This window comes from Eubalaena glacialis, chromosome 6 (genome assembly GCF_028564815.1).
Source record: "Eubalaena glacialis isolate mEubGla1 chromosome 6, mEubGla1.1.hap2.+ XY, whole genome shotgun sequence".
In the NCBI taxonomy this organism is placed as follows: domain Eukaryota; kingdom Metazoa; phylum Chordata; class Mammalia; order Artiodactyla; family Balaenidae; genus Eubalaena; species Eubalaena glacialis.
This window is the reverse complement of record NC_083721.1, coordinates 97,717,646-97,731,272: the sequence shown is the minus strand read 5'-3', so window position 1 is coordinate 97,731,272 and position 13,627 is coordinate 97,717,646. Positions and strand designations below refer to the sequence as shown.

The window sequence follows — 13,627 nt, the reverse complement described above, 5'->3', positions numbered from 1 at the left end:
GCAGCAGTCAGACGCTGCATGTTGACCTTCTAGAGTTACAGGCATAGCAATTCCTGACCTTCCACAATTCCGAAGAAATCCTAAAAACATGCTTAGGGGGCAAAAAATATGTTTTCTTTTTACTAGCATTCAAAGCACTTTAGCAACTTCATCTTGTTCACCATGATCCTAACTTTATAAAGTATGAAAGCCTATTGAACACATTAAGAAGGGAAAAAACAGGATTCCTGGGGCCCACCCTCAAAGATTTCAATTTGGTGGGTTTGGGTTGGACTCAAGTGCCTGCATTTCCACAAGTTCTGCAAGAGATTCTGACATGTACATAGGCATTTGAGAATCACAGGCATGGTTAGAGCTCCCTCGTAAGAGATCTGTCTCAAATATAATGGCTTGGATTTTAATTAAAATACTCAAGGACCTCTCACTCAAAACGCAGTTCTTTTGATACCTCTGTTGGTAGACACATCTAATTTGATTAAAGACTTGATTTAAGGTATCTGAAAAAAGAGGGTTTTTTTTTTTTCTGAGATATACATTTTAAAGTAGTAACTAGAATTATGACTTATAACATTATACCAGAACATATAAGATTTTTAGAAATTTCATGTAATGTCTGAAACATTTATATTAACATATTTCCATACAAATAACCCAATGAAAGTTTAGTATTAGTTGTTTTGTTTGTTTGTTTGTTTTTTATACTGCAGGTTCTTGTTAGTCATCAATTTTATACACATCAGGGTATACATATCAATCCCAATCGCCCAATTCAGCACACCACCATCCCCACCCCACCGCAGTTTTCCCCCCTTGGTGTCCATATGTCTGTTCTCTACATCTGTGTCTCAACTTCTGCCCTGCAAACCGGCTCATCTGTACCATTTTTCTAGGTTCCACATACATGCATTAATATACGATATTTGTTTTTCTCTTTCTGACTTACTTCGCTCTGTATGACAGTCTCTAGATCTATCCACGTCTCAGCAAATGACTCAATTTTGTTCCTTTTTATGGCTGAGTAATATTCCATTGTATATATGTACCACATCTTCTTTAACCATTCATCTGTCGATGGGCATTTAGGTTGCTTCCATGACCTGGCTATTGTAAATAGTGCTGCAATGAACATTGGGGTGTATGTGTCTTTTTGAATTATGGTTTTCTCTGGGTATACGCCCAGTAGTGGGATTGCTGGATCATATGGTAAATCTACTTTTAGTTTTTTAAGGCACCTCCATACTGTTCTCCATAGTGGCTGTATCAATTTACATTCCCACCAACAGTGCAAGAGGGTTCCCTTTTCTCCACACCCTCTCCAGCATTTGTTGTTTGTAGATTTTCTGATGATGCCCATTCTAACTGGTGTGAGGTGATACCTCATTGTAGTTTTGATTTGCATTTCTCTAATAATTAGTGATGTTGAGCATCTTTTCATGTGCTTCTTGGCCATCTGTATGTCTTCTTTGGAGAAATGTCTATTTAGGTCTTCTGCCCATTTTTGGATTGGGTTGTTTGTTTCTTTAATATTGAGCTGAATGAGCTGTTTATATATTTTGGAGATTAATCCTTTGTCCGTTGATTCACTTGCAAATATTTTCTCCCATTCTGAGGGTTGTCTTTTCGTCTTGTTTATGGTTTCCTTTGCTGTGCAAAAGCTTTGAAGTTTCATTAGATCCCATTTGTTTATTTTTGTTTTTATTTCCATTACTCTAGGAGGTGGATCAAAAAAGATCTTTCTGTGATTGATGTCAAAGAGTGTTCTTCCTATGTTTCCCACTAAGAGTTTTATAGTGTCCGGTCTTACATTTAGGTCTCGAATCCATTTTGAGTTTATTTTTGTGTGTGGTGTTAGGGAGTGTTCTAATTTCATTCTTTTACATGTAGCTGTCCAGTTTTCCCAGCACCACTTATTGAAGAGACTGTCTTTTCTCCATTGTATATCTTTGCCTCCTTTGTCATAGATTAGTTGACCATGGGTGCGTGGGTTTATCTCTGGGCTTTCTATCCTGTTCCACTGATCTATGTTTCTGTTTTTGTGCCAGTACCATATTGTCTTGATTACTGTAGCTTTGTAGTATAGTCTGAAGTCAGGGAGTCTGATTCCTCCAGCTCCGTTTTTTTCCCTCAAGACTGCTTTGGCTATTCGGGGTCTTTTGTGTCTCCATACAAATTTTAAGATGATTTGTTCTAGCTCCATAAAAAATGCCATTGGTAATTTGATAGGGATTGCATTGAATCTGTAGATTGCTTTGGGTAGTATAGTCATTTTCACAATATTGATTCTTCCAATCCAAGAACATGGTATATCTCTCCACCTGTTGGTATCATCTTTAATTTCTTTCATCAGTGTCTTATAGTTTTCTGCATACAGGTCTTTTGTCTCCCTAGGTAGCTTTATTCCTAGATATTTTATTCTTTTTGTTGCAATGGCAAATGGGAGTGTTTCCATAATTTCTCTTTCAGATTTTTCATCATTGGTGTATAGGAATGCAAGAGATTTCTGTGCATTAATTTTGTATCCTGCAACTTTACCAAATTCATTGATTAGCTCTGGTAGTTTTCTGGTGGCATTTTTAGGATTCTCTGTGTATAGTATCATGTCATCTGCAAACTGTGACAGTTTTACTTCTTTTCCAATGTGTATTCCTTTTATTTCTTTTTCTTCTCTGATTGCCGTGGCTAGGACTTCCAAAACTATGTTGAATAATAGTGGTGAGAGTGGACATCCTTGTCTCATTCCTGATCTTAGAGGAAATGCTTCCAATTTTTCACCATTGAGAATGATGTTTGCTGTGGGTTTGTCGTATATGGCCTTTATTATGTTGAGGAAAGTTCCCAAAAGAGGGTTTTTTAAAAAGGTGGTGACAGGGTGTTGGGGAGATGGTTCTTTGCAACCAAACTCCTGCTAGAGTGTCACGAACAGTAGTTGCACTTTTGTGTAAAAAGGTGTGAGCAATAATTGCTGGTAGTGATAGTTTTCACTCCACAGGTAACTACAAGATGCCCCTTTAAATTCCCAGCAGGGCTCAGTTTTACGGATGAGTTTATATCCTGTGCAGGAACAGATGTGTTTCAGGGAGCTAGAGGTAATCAGTAGAGAAGTAAAATTGCTCAGGAAAAACAAACAAACCTCCCTCTTAAACTCGGCTCAAATCTTTGAAGCTTGAGGAAGAAGCAATTAACTTGTTCAAAAAAAAAAAAAAAAATAGCGTTGCATCTGCGCTTCCTGAGTTGTCTGGGCCACCCTGCAGACCTCGGGTTACCAAGTGAGGACCGAGCACTTTCGCTGCTCATCCCAGCCCAAAGGCCCTCTGTGCCTCTGGGCAAGGTCAACTCCATACAGACCTGGCTCCCTCACGTCCGCTGTTGTTAGTCTACAGTTGTTCAAATCTAGACACTTGTCGACAGGGTTTTTGCCCAGCTTCTGCAGGAACGGCTCATTTTCCTCCATCCTGGATCTTAATTCCATTTCTGAAGTGATAGTCTTAGCTGTATTACAAAAATAAAGAAGAATTTGCTGTGAATGACAGAGTGTATTAAAGATGCATAATGATCGCCATAAGACAAGTGAGAAGACGGACAACAACGCTGAACTGGTCCCTTGTGAAACCTCACCTCAGAAGGGGACAAAACCTGACCTCTGTTCCTGCGGTCGGTGCTCAACACTGGCCGCTCCAGTGACCCGTTTCCTACAAAGGAGCCTGAGGAACTCAGTGGCTTTTCTTTCGTGGCCTGACCTGGGCTTCTTGGTTGTAGATGGAGCTTTGCTCCTGGACAAAGAGGTAAACTTGTTAGCACAGCGTTTAAGACAGCGCTGCTGGAAGGATGCACAAACATCTTTGGTGAATGCAATGCTGGGGGTATGCCCAGGTACTGGCTTCCAAACCAGACAGGTGAGGAAGGGGAAGCACTGCAGTCACCACTGATGAGCCTCAGATGGCTAAAGGGAGCGAGTGAAGCACTCACTGCTCATTTCCTAGACCCTTCAATTGACACATCTGGAGAGAGTAGTCCCTGGGAGAGCTTTTGTATTTTCTCAACTCCTGCCAGAGAATACACTCAGAAAGCCTCATGTGTCCTCGTCATTAGGGATTTTTTATGTGGCACCCTTACCAACTTCCACTGTAATAATACCACACTACATGATATCACTACAATTTTTAAAAGTTAAATAAATAAAAATAAAAAGCTATAATTTTATTGAGTGCCTACTATGTACCAGGGCTTTACCTACAGCATGTGTCAACATTTAAGACACATGTGAAACACATCGTACTTTTGTAAGGAAAAATGAATAGGCATGTACTGACAGTGACTTTAAAGAGGTTTTGTAAGTGAAAATGTACAGTTTAAAACACATGCAAAGAGTATACTGGAATCCAATAGGAAAGCATAAGTTCTGAATGTGCAGTAATACTCTACTACCCCTGACAAAGCGTATACAACCACATAGCAAAAAAGAAATATATTAGTACCAGTGGAAATGAAAAGATAGTGGCATTACAGTAGTAGTAAATTTAGACTAAAATATTAGCAGGATAATAAAAACTCGCCCTCTCCTCCACAGTGTGTCTGGTGGCTTGCTATTTTTGTTTTGTTTTGTTTTGTTGCTTTGTTTTGTTTTGTTTTGTTTTCTTGGTGGCTTGCTATTTTTAAGAAAACCACCTACAGGCTGTGCATCTTTGTGGGGACGGTTGGTGTTGCCACATTCTACCAGTAGGGGGCAGCATCATCCACCTACCGTTTACCTCCTCATTTTGGCCTTCAATTTTTATTATGGTACATTGGATACAAGGTATTTTGTTTTGGGTAGGGTTGCCAGATTTAGGAAAAACAAAAATAGCACGTCCGATTAAACTTAAACTTCAGGTAAACAAGGAATCATTGTTTATTAAAAGTATGTCCCAAATATTGTGTGTATTTTTTCTGGCAACGCTAATTTTGGGTGAGGAGAGTTGTGGATGGAGGATGTGAGTACAGGGCATTTTGTGTAAACTTAATGCAAAGAGTAACAATTACACTATTTCATAGATTTGGAAACTGAGACTCAGAGAGACTGTTAAGTAGTAAGCAGCAGAGTCAGAACTTGAACCCAGAGCAATCGGCTCCAAAGCCCATTATGTGCAGGTGCTTTTTAAAATTTTCTTTCTTAAAAAATTTTTCTCGGGCTTCCCTGGTGGCGCAGTGGTTGAGAATCTGCCTGCCAATGCAGGGGACACGGGTTCGAGCCCTGGTCTGGGAAGATCCCACATGCCGCAGAGCAGCTGGGCCCGTGAGCCACAATTACTGAGCCTGCGCGTCTGGAGCCTGTGCTCCGCAACAAGAGAGGCCGCGATGGTGAGAGGCCCGCGCACCGTGATGAGTAACCCCTGCTCGCCGCAACTAGAGAAAGCCCTCGCACAGAAACGAAGACCCAACACACCCAAAAAATAAATAAATAAATTAATTAATTAAAAAAAATTTTCTCTGCATTGTATCTTATTGCTCTCTCTTTTGTTTTTTAGCTTTTTATCTCCATAGGCTCAACCTACAATCATGCTCAAGTTCCAGCCTTACCAAACCTTCTTTTTCTTTGTTTTCTCCTCAAGCCACTGTTCTGTCAATCATTTCCTTTACTGTCAAATGTTTGTAAAGAATGGTTTGTACTTGCTGACCCTACTTCTTCACCACAGTTACCAGTTAACCCTCTACATTCTGGTTGCCACACTCGCCTAGCCAAATAAATTGTTTCTCAGAGGTCACCACCAATGACCTACATATGGTCAGGCCATTCAAGTTGGCTGTTCTCTTGCTCTCTGTCCATCCCCTGTTCCACCAGGCCCTGCTTCACTCACAATCCTCTTAATTATAGGGCTTAATCAGTAACTGCCTGCGTGCTTGCCCCCTGCCCCTGCTGCTGGTTTCCGTGGTGACTGATGAGCCCACCTGACATCAGTTTCCCTATAAATGGTACCTCCTTCTCCACCAAGTAGCGGAGGCTGTTGACATGCCCTGTCTGCTGCCGGCCATCCGTGGAAGGAGTGTTGCTCCAGGACCTTTGTGTAAGATGCCTCTTAACCAATGAACTTTGATGTCTCTGTTGTTGTCTCCAGGCTTTTTCTTTGGTATCAAGGCTGAGCAGCTACAAGATTTGCAGGCTGGTGGGGTGCGGTCCACCAACCAACCAGTTGACAGATTCAGAAATCTCTTCTCAGACCACATCCTACTTGGGCGCTCTGTAACATTTATATGATTGGCAAGTCCAAGGCAGCACAGCTGGAAAACCTGGTTCAACTCGTGGGTCCATCAGGTAAGCAAGTCACTTAACTTCTCTGAGCCTTGGTTTACTCATCTATAAAATGGAAATTATAATTCCTGCCTGGTTCATTACTCAGGAGCATAGTGACTTAAAGTTACTGAGGCCTCCCAGGAAGATGGGACTCTGCAATGCCTTTTACATCAGAGGTACTTTGTAAACATTTGTTGAATGAACAAATAACTGAACGAAAGAATGAATATTCGTTTTACAGTTCCTCAATTACCAAAATAAATCAAGATGACAAATCTTTATCAAACACCTAAGTATAAATATGAGTACCAATTTATGAGGCCCCTGGGCATCTCCTTACAGACCATATATTTCTTTTTTTTTAAATCTATAAAACCCTTCCTTCAAAAAATATCTTATGTCACACCTCAGTATATAAAATAGATGAGTCAGAGCTGATGCAGGTTGGCTGGCACGCCGTGGAGGGTGCAAAGTGACCACACATAAGCAGCTCCATGGAGTGATTCGGGGCCTTTTCTGGCTGCTTTACTGCTGAACCGAGCTCTTGCTTCTCCAGGTGATTCTGTGAGCCAAGCAGTATCTTCTCATTAGGTTCTTTTCCAAGTTAAACCTGTAGGGGTTTGTTTCCATTGTTTACAACCAAGAATCCCGATGCTTTCATAAAACATTTTTACATGCTTGTAACATGGGTGATGCTGTACAGGGAACCAAGGTAACAAGTTCCTGTTGCCAAGGAGCTACCTGTCTAATGGAGCAGACAGACAAGAAAGCCACAGAGGGTCCAAAGTCCAGTGGGTGGGTCTTGGGAAGCTTCCAGGTGAACGTGGTAGATAAATTGCACCTTAAAGGATGAGTAAAAGTCAGCCAGGTGGGTGGACATGAGGGAGGGATAAATGGAGGAGGGGTGCAGAGGGAGGATGCCACAAGGGAAGGTCTTTCTAGGCACAGGGACCCACTTCGGGGGAATGTGGCCAGTTCAGGAAACAGTCAGAATGTCAGGAGTAGAGGATGAACATAAGATTGGGGGGAAGGCAGAGGTTGTGAAGAGAGATTCAACTGATCACAAACACCTTGAAGACCATGCTTGAGAGTATAGACTTTCTCTTCAAGGCAAGAAAGACTCAGTGAAGGATTTTAAACCGGTGAGAGACACCACAGTATCTGTGATTTAGAAAGAGCACCCGGTAGCAGTGTGGAGGACAGGCTGGCCACAGAGCAAGACCAGGGGCAGAGAAACCAGGGAGAAAGCTGCGGCAGTGGTGCAGGCAAGAGACGATGAAAGCCAGGACAGCAGCGGAGAGGAGGAATGAGGTCCCAGAGCTGTTTGGAGGACAGAATTCACGTGACTCCAGGGGCCACTGGATTTGGGGAGAAAGGGAAATGGAGAAGCCACGCATGGTGTTGCCCAGCTGGGATAGCCAGCTGACTGGCCTTGCACGGTTAATTTAATCATGGTCATGGGTAACCATTAACCATGTTCCTGAAGCTCCAAATCATACTTTAGAACAAATATCAACAACTTTCTGATTGCCTTCTCTTGAAGGTAGACTTCTTAATTTTCTACTTCCAAAAATGCATTCAATCTGCTTACAGGTAAAATGATATTTTTGGCATTTGGTGCAAATAATCTGACGGACACGAGGGTAAGCATAAATGAAACAAGATTGGCCATGGATTGGTAATTGTTAGAGGGAGGTGGTCATGGGGACTCATACTGTTCTCTCTTCTTTTGTATATGTTTGCATAAAGAGTTTAAAGTGTTTTAAAAATACATTTAATCTAATAATATAGTGACGGCATTGTATATGACACATAACTTTAGAGAGAGATTTGGCAATATTTTCATAACCCTTGTATTTGTAATCTCCGTTCTGGGAATTTATGCTGATTAGCTGAAACAGAGTAAAGCAGAAAATAGGGGAGAGGGAAAGCCAAAGATATTCACTAAAGGGCAGAAAAGGAACTTAAGTAATTATGGCATAGGCATGTAATGGAATATTATGCCACTGTCAAAATTAGGCATATGAACATCATGTAACAATATGAGAACTGAGCAGTATAATAATATGTCTCAGGGCTTCTCTGGTGGCGCAGTGGTTGAGAATCCGCCTGCCAATGCAGGGGACACGGGTTCGAGCCCTGGTCTGGGAGGATCCCACATGCCGCGGAGCAACTGGGCCCGTGAGCCACAGCTACTGAGCCTGCGCGTCTGGAGCCTGTGCTCCGCAACAAGAGAGGCCGCGATAGTGAGAGGCCCGCGCACCGCGATGAAGAGTGGCCCCCACTTGCCGCAACTAGAGAAAGCCCTCGCACACAAACGAAGACCCAACACAGCCATAAATAAATAAATAAATAAATAAATAAACCCAAAATTAAAAAAGGTTACATTTAAATAATATGTCTCAGTAGGATCCCAGCTCCGTGTAAGATCAAGCGGGCTTTATAAGCTCTTATAACTGTACAAAGTACGTCCGTTTGGCCCCAGCTACCTCTCTGACTGGTCTCCTACTACTCTCATCCTCTCTCCATCTCTCATCCTGCTTCAGCATGCCTAACCTCCTGGCTTGCTCTCAAGCACTCCAGGCTCACTCCCATCTTGGGCCTTTGCATTTACACATCCCTTTGCCTGGAAAACTACTCCCACAAATACCTGTGTAGCTGGCTTCATTCATTCTACGTGGCTGACTTTCAGATCTCAGCTCAAATGCCATCAAATCAGAGACTCCTTCCTTCCAACCACATCTAAAATAGCACCCCCAGCCCATCATTCTCTGTCTCCTCAGCCTGCTTTGTCTACATATGATTTATCACACTGAAATTACATCTGCTTTTGGTTCTTTATGTACGTAAATGTTCTCTTTTTCATGGCTGTACTTCTAATAACAGTGACTGGCACATAGCAGATACTCAGTGTTTGACTGGTTGGTTGACCATAAATGCATGTATATGAATAAAAGGCTGAAAAGAATCTTGAAGAAATGACCCTTTGTGTTAGAATGAAAGGAAAAAGGGTATTTTTCTCTAAACCTTTCTGCAACATATTACTTTTGATAATTTAAAAGGAAAGTGAGGGGAATTCCCTGGCGGTCCAGGGGACTCCACGCTGCCACTGCTGGGGACCCGGGTTCAGTCCCTGGTTGGCGTCCCGCAAGCCGTGTGGCATGGCCAAAACAAAAAAGGAAAATGAGCAATATATTTAAAGCATTTAACAAAATAAATGTTTAGAACAGACTCATTAGGTTTTGGTGTCTCGTCGCTAGGTCGAAAATCAGTTGTTTTAAGGTCATTGCTCTCTTTTCTGTTTTCAGCTTTGGGGGACCTGAATTTTGACCCGCTGATGCATTTGTTGACAAGTGAAGTCTGGGGTTTAGTTTCTCCATCTGAGGAACTCTTGTTCCCTGTTTTGACTCGTGGACAAGTTGAAGGGGGTCTTTCTCAATAAGCCATCTTCCTGGGGTTTCCTGTTTTCTAGGATTTCAGAAGAAAACAAGAGTCTGTCAAGCCTGTGTGAAATCCTAACTTCCCTACGCCTGTCTTTATTTCCCCCTTACTTTCTGTTTTTATTGCTGGTAGTGTTTAACATAAAAATAAGAAGGATGCAACCCAGGATCCTGGAACTAACAGTTGGTAGCAGATACAAATCCAAGGCAAATTTGAGTTTTAAACTTTGCCCTATTTTATTGTGAGATACAATTCATTAAACACCACTTTGGCAAGTGCATTAAATGTGTCAATACTTTTTAAATTTCAACAGTCAATTAAAGTTACCTTCCAGGAGAGAGAGTGTCAGAGCACTCGGTATGCCTCTAAGCTGTCTGGCCCTTTGCAAAACTGTTGCCCAGAGGAGTTTGCTTCCAGGGACCCCAGTCGCATCTCTTGGCTTACCGTTTCTTTTTCTCTTGGCATTCTCACCTTCTCTACTGCAGCCCTTCACCCACACCCCATAAAAACACATTGGCAGTAAAGAATTAATTCACTCCATAAACAGAACTCACTGTTCTCGATGCTAAGAGATTCAATGATAAACAAGACACAGCTCATGTCACTGAAGTCTTAACCTGGTGGAAAGATGGTTACACTGGAGCAAGGGCTGTCAGGCAGGAGAGACCCATGTAGTCAGGGAACCCACAGTTGGACCAAGCCTGTCTTGGAGCACAGCCTTTGAACGATGAGTGGCATTGCCTGGGTTTTGAAGAACTGAGATAGCTAAAAAGAGGAGAGAGAGGGAAGTGTCCCAGGCAGAAAAATCAGGCTCAGAAACTTCCAGGTATGAAGATCTAAAGGAGCCTGGGGTTGCCTCCAGGAGTGAATTCTGGTTTGCCTGGAGCAAGAATGGAGGTTGGAGGTTAGGGGTAATTCTGGTATGATTTGAGGCTCAAGATTCATAAGGGTCAATATATGAATCCCTCCGGGGATTTGCTTACATTTTAAGGGAGGGTTCAAGACTTAAACTAAAGGGATAAAATTATAGATGGAATTTTAGATTCTGTTAATAAAATTCAGATCCTGTCCTTAGGCTAGGGCCTAATAGGTATTCTTAAAGTTACAATGTTCATGGCTTCCTCCCTATAAAATAGGTCTTACAATGCTCCAGAATGGTTCAGGAAACATTTTGCACACAGGGGATCCTCAAAATGACTTTGCAGAGCCCACCTCCATGCTTGGGGGATGGAATGTTCCATATACCCAGAGTACTATTTTAGAAGTCACAACTGGGCATCCTTTTTTTTTCTCTCCAAACTAGAAGCAGGATGCAGCCCACCAGGTTTACGCAGGAACAGACAGCAAGGGAACCAGACGGGTGTCCCAGCCACAGCCCCATAGCTGACCGAGCCTCAGTAGGTTGGGTGGGAAAGAGAGACCTTCAGCTTGTGAATCCAGCCACAACCTGCTGCCCTGACTGCCCCATCCTGATTCCACCATCACGCCGGGGGCGCTTTTCCTTTCACTGGTCCCCTGGCTCCCATCCAAGACTTACCTCTATGGTCATTTTCACTCAATTTCACCTTTGGGAGGTTTGTACACTGCCATTCTTTGGAGAGCCATCACAGTAAATGCTTTTACTTCCCCCCCCCCCCCACCACCAGTTGCTGTGACTCCAACTCCCACGTCTTAAGAAAACACTGCTGGATGGTGCTCCAGGATGTGGTAATTTCCCCAAGTGAAACCCCACCCAGCTGGCGAGGCCCCGCTGGGCTCTATGTGCAGATGAGTACACTACAGAGCAGGATGGGAAAGACCAGGGAGCCAGGGAAGGTCAGAAAGTACACAGGGCTCGAGTGATCGGAAGAGGAAACAAAATACCGTAGGGAACAAGGAAGGCAGAAAGGAGAGGAAGGCAAGAGAAGGAAGCAACTGAGAGCTAACAGGGAATCAGAAAAGGAACAAGTGCGAGAAAGGCAGACTTGTGAGAATAAGAGGGAGAGCACCTGTATATTTCTTTTTTTTTTTAATTAATAGCTACTTTATTTATTTATTTATTTATTTATTTTTAGCTGTGTTGGGTCTTCGTTTCGTGCGAGGACTTTCTCTAGTTGCGGCAAGCGGGGGCCACTCTTCATCATGGTGCGGGGGCCACTCTTCATCGCCGTGCGTGGGCCTCTCACTATCGCGGCCCCTCCCGTTGTGGGGCGCAGGCTCCAGACGCGCAGGTTCAGCAGCTGTGGCTCACGGGCCTAGTTGCTCCGTGGCATGTGGGATCTTCCCAGACCAGGGCTCGAACCCGTGTCCCCTGCATTAGCAGGTAGATTCTCAACCACTGCGCCACCAGGGAAGCCCACCTGCATATTTCTTAATATACAGTGGGTTAAGCAGTAGGTTACCATGCTCACGCTTAGAAAAGAAATTTTTTCAAAATGTATTTGGGAAATTTCTCTTTATATACAAACTTGTGCAAGGACTCAGGCTTCCCACACCAACTCGAGCTTTAAGAATGGCTTCCCCCTTGTCTCTGCACTGGATTTTACTCTGTGAAGGTAAATCCTGGAAACTGAATTTCAGGAAATTTTCAGATCACAACATAACCAGACTACAGCAGCTAAAAACTAGGGTTTTGCCTCTCCTCCCAGGATCAGAGGCATTCACTTAACAGCCCTCTGGGAAAACTAATGGCTGGCATTTAATAGAGTAGTTACTGTATTATATTTACTGTATTATCAGTAGGTAAGTTTACTTGCCATGAAACCCCAAGGATAATGCATATTTGGCATGTAATTTCTCTTGCACTGAAGCGATTTTTGTTTTTGTAAAAGTGAGGCATACTTTTTTTTCTTTTCCATCCTGAGGTTTAGGCTTAACGTATATTTTAAAGCATTTTTGAGGAATGCTTTCAAAGGCCTTAAAATTTTTGATCCAGTGTTTTCAGAGTGAATCATATTTTCAGTGTTGCTTCTTAAAGGGAAATGCATTTTCTTTCTTCACAAAACTTACTTTATTAAAAAGCATAACACATGCTACAACATGAATGACACTTGAGGACATAAGAGAAGAAAGCCAGTCATAAAAAAGGCAAATACTGTATGATTCCACTTACATGAGGTATATAAAGCAGTCAAATTCATAGAAACAGATAGTAGAACGGTGGTTGCCAGGGGCTTGGGGGAGGGGGAAATGGGGAGTTGTTGTCTAATCTGTACAGAGTTTCACTTTTGTAAGATGAAAAAGTTCTGGCGATCTGTTGCACAGCAATATGAATATATTTAACACTACTGAACTACACACTTAAAAATGGTTAAGATGGTAACTTTTATGTTATGTGGGGTTTTTTTTACTGCAATTAAAAAATTTTTTTAAATATATTTAAAAAAACATGATTCACAAGGCTAGGACTCTAAATGTAAAGAAGTTTTAAGAGTACCTTAATCAATTTCTGCTTTTATTTTTCTTCTTATGTATGTACAAGTACAACATGATTTTTAAAAATCCATACCTAAATGTCTAAGTAAGTTTTAATAAGTATAAAGTAAAAATCCTAGGTATGTATGTATGTATGTATGGCTGTGTTGGGTCTTCGTTTCTGTGCGAGGGCTTTCTCTAGTCGCGGCAAGTGGGGGCCACTCTTCATCGCGGTGCGCGGGCCTCTCACTATTGCGGTCTCTCTTGTTGCGGAGCACAGGCTCCAGACGCGCAGGCTCCAGACGCGCAGGCTCAGTAATTGTGGCTCACGGGCCTAGTTGCTCCACGGCATGTGGGATCTTCCCAGACCAAGGCTCGAACCCGTGTCCCCTGCATTGGCAGGCAGATTCTCAACCACTGTGCCACCAGGGAAGCCCAAAATCCTAGGTAATTTTTAAAAACTTACTTCAGTCACTCGGTTCTAAAGCATTCTGGCAGCATGCAGTGTCTTGGGTTACATGTCTG

The 13,627-nt window shown here is 42.6% G+C and overlaps 1 protein-coding gene across 1 annotated transcript in view; it reads right to left on the bottom strand.

Annotated features, from left to right (window-relative positions):
* The window catches only part of LRRC31 (leucine rich repeat containing 31), a 48,447-nt gene that overhangs the window by 18,231 nt on the left and 16,589 nt on the right, over positions 1 to 13,627 (bottom strand). Inside the window, 3 exon segments of the mRNA XM_061192756.1 lie at positions 3,346 to 3,489; positions 3,683 to 3,689; positions 9,497 to 9,666. Of these exon segments, the coding sequence (XP_061048739.1) occupies positions 3,346 to 3,489; positions 3,683 to 3,689; positions 9,497 to 9,666 (321 nt within the window).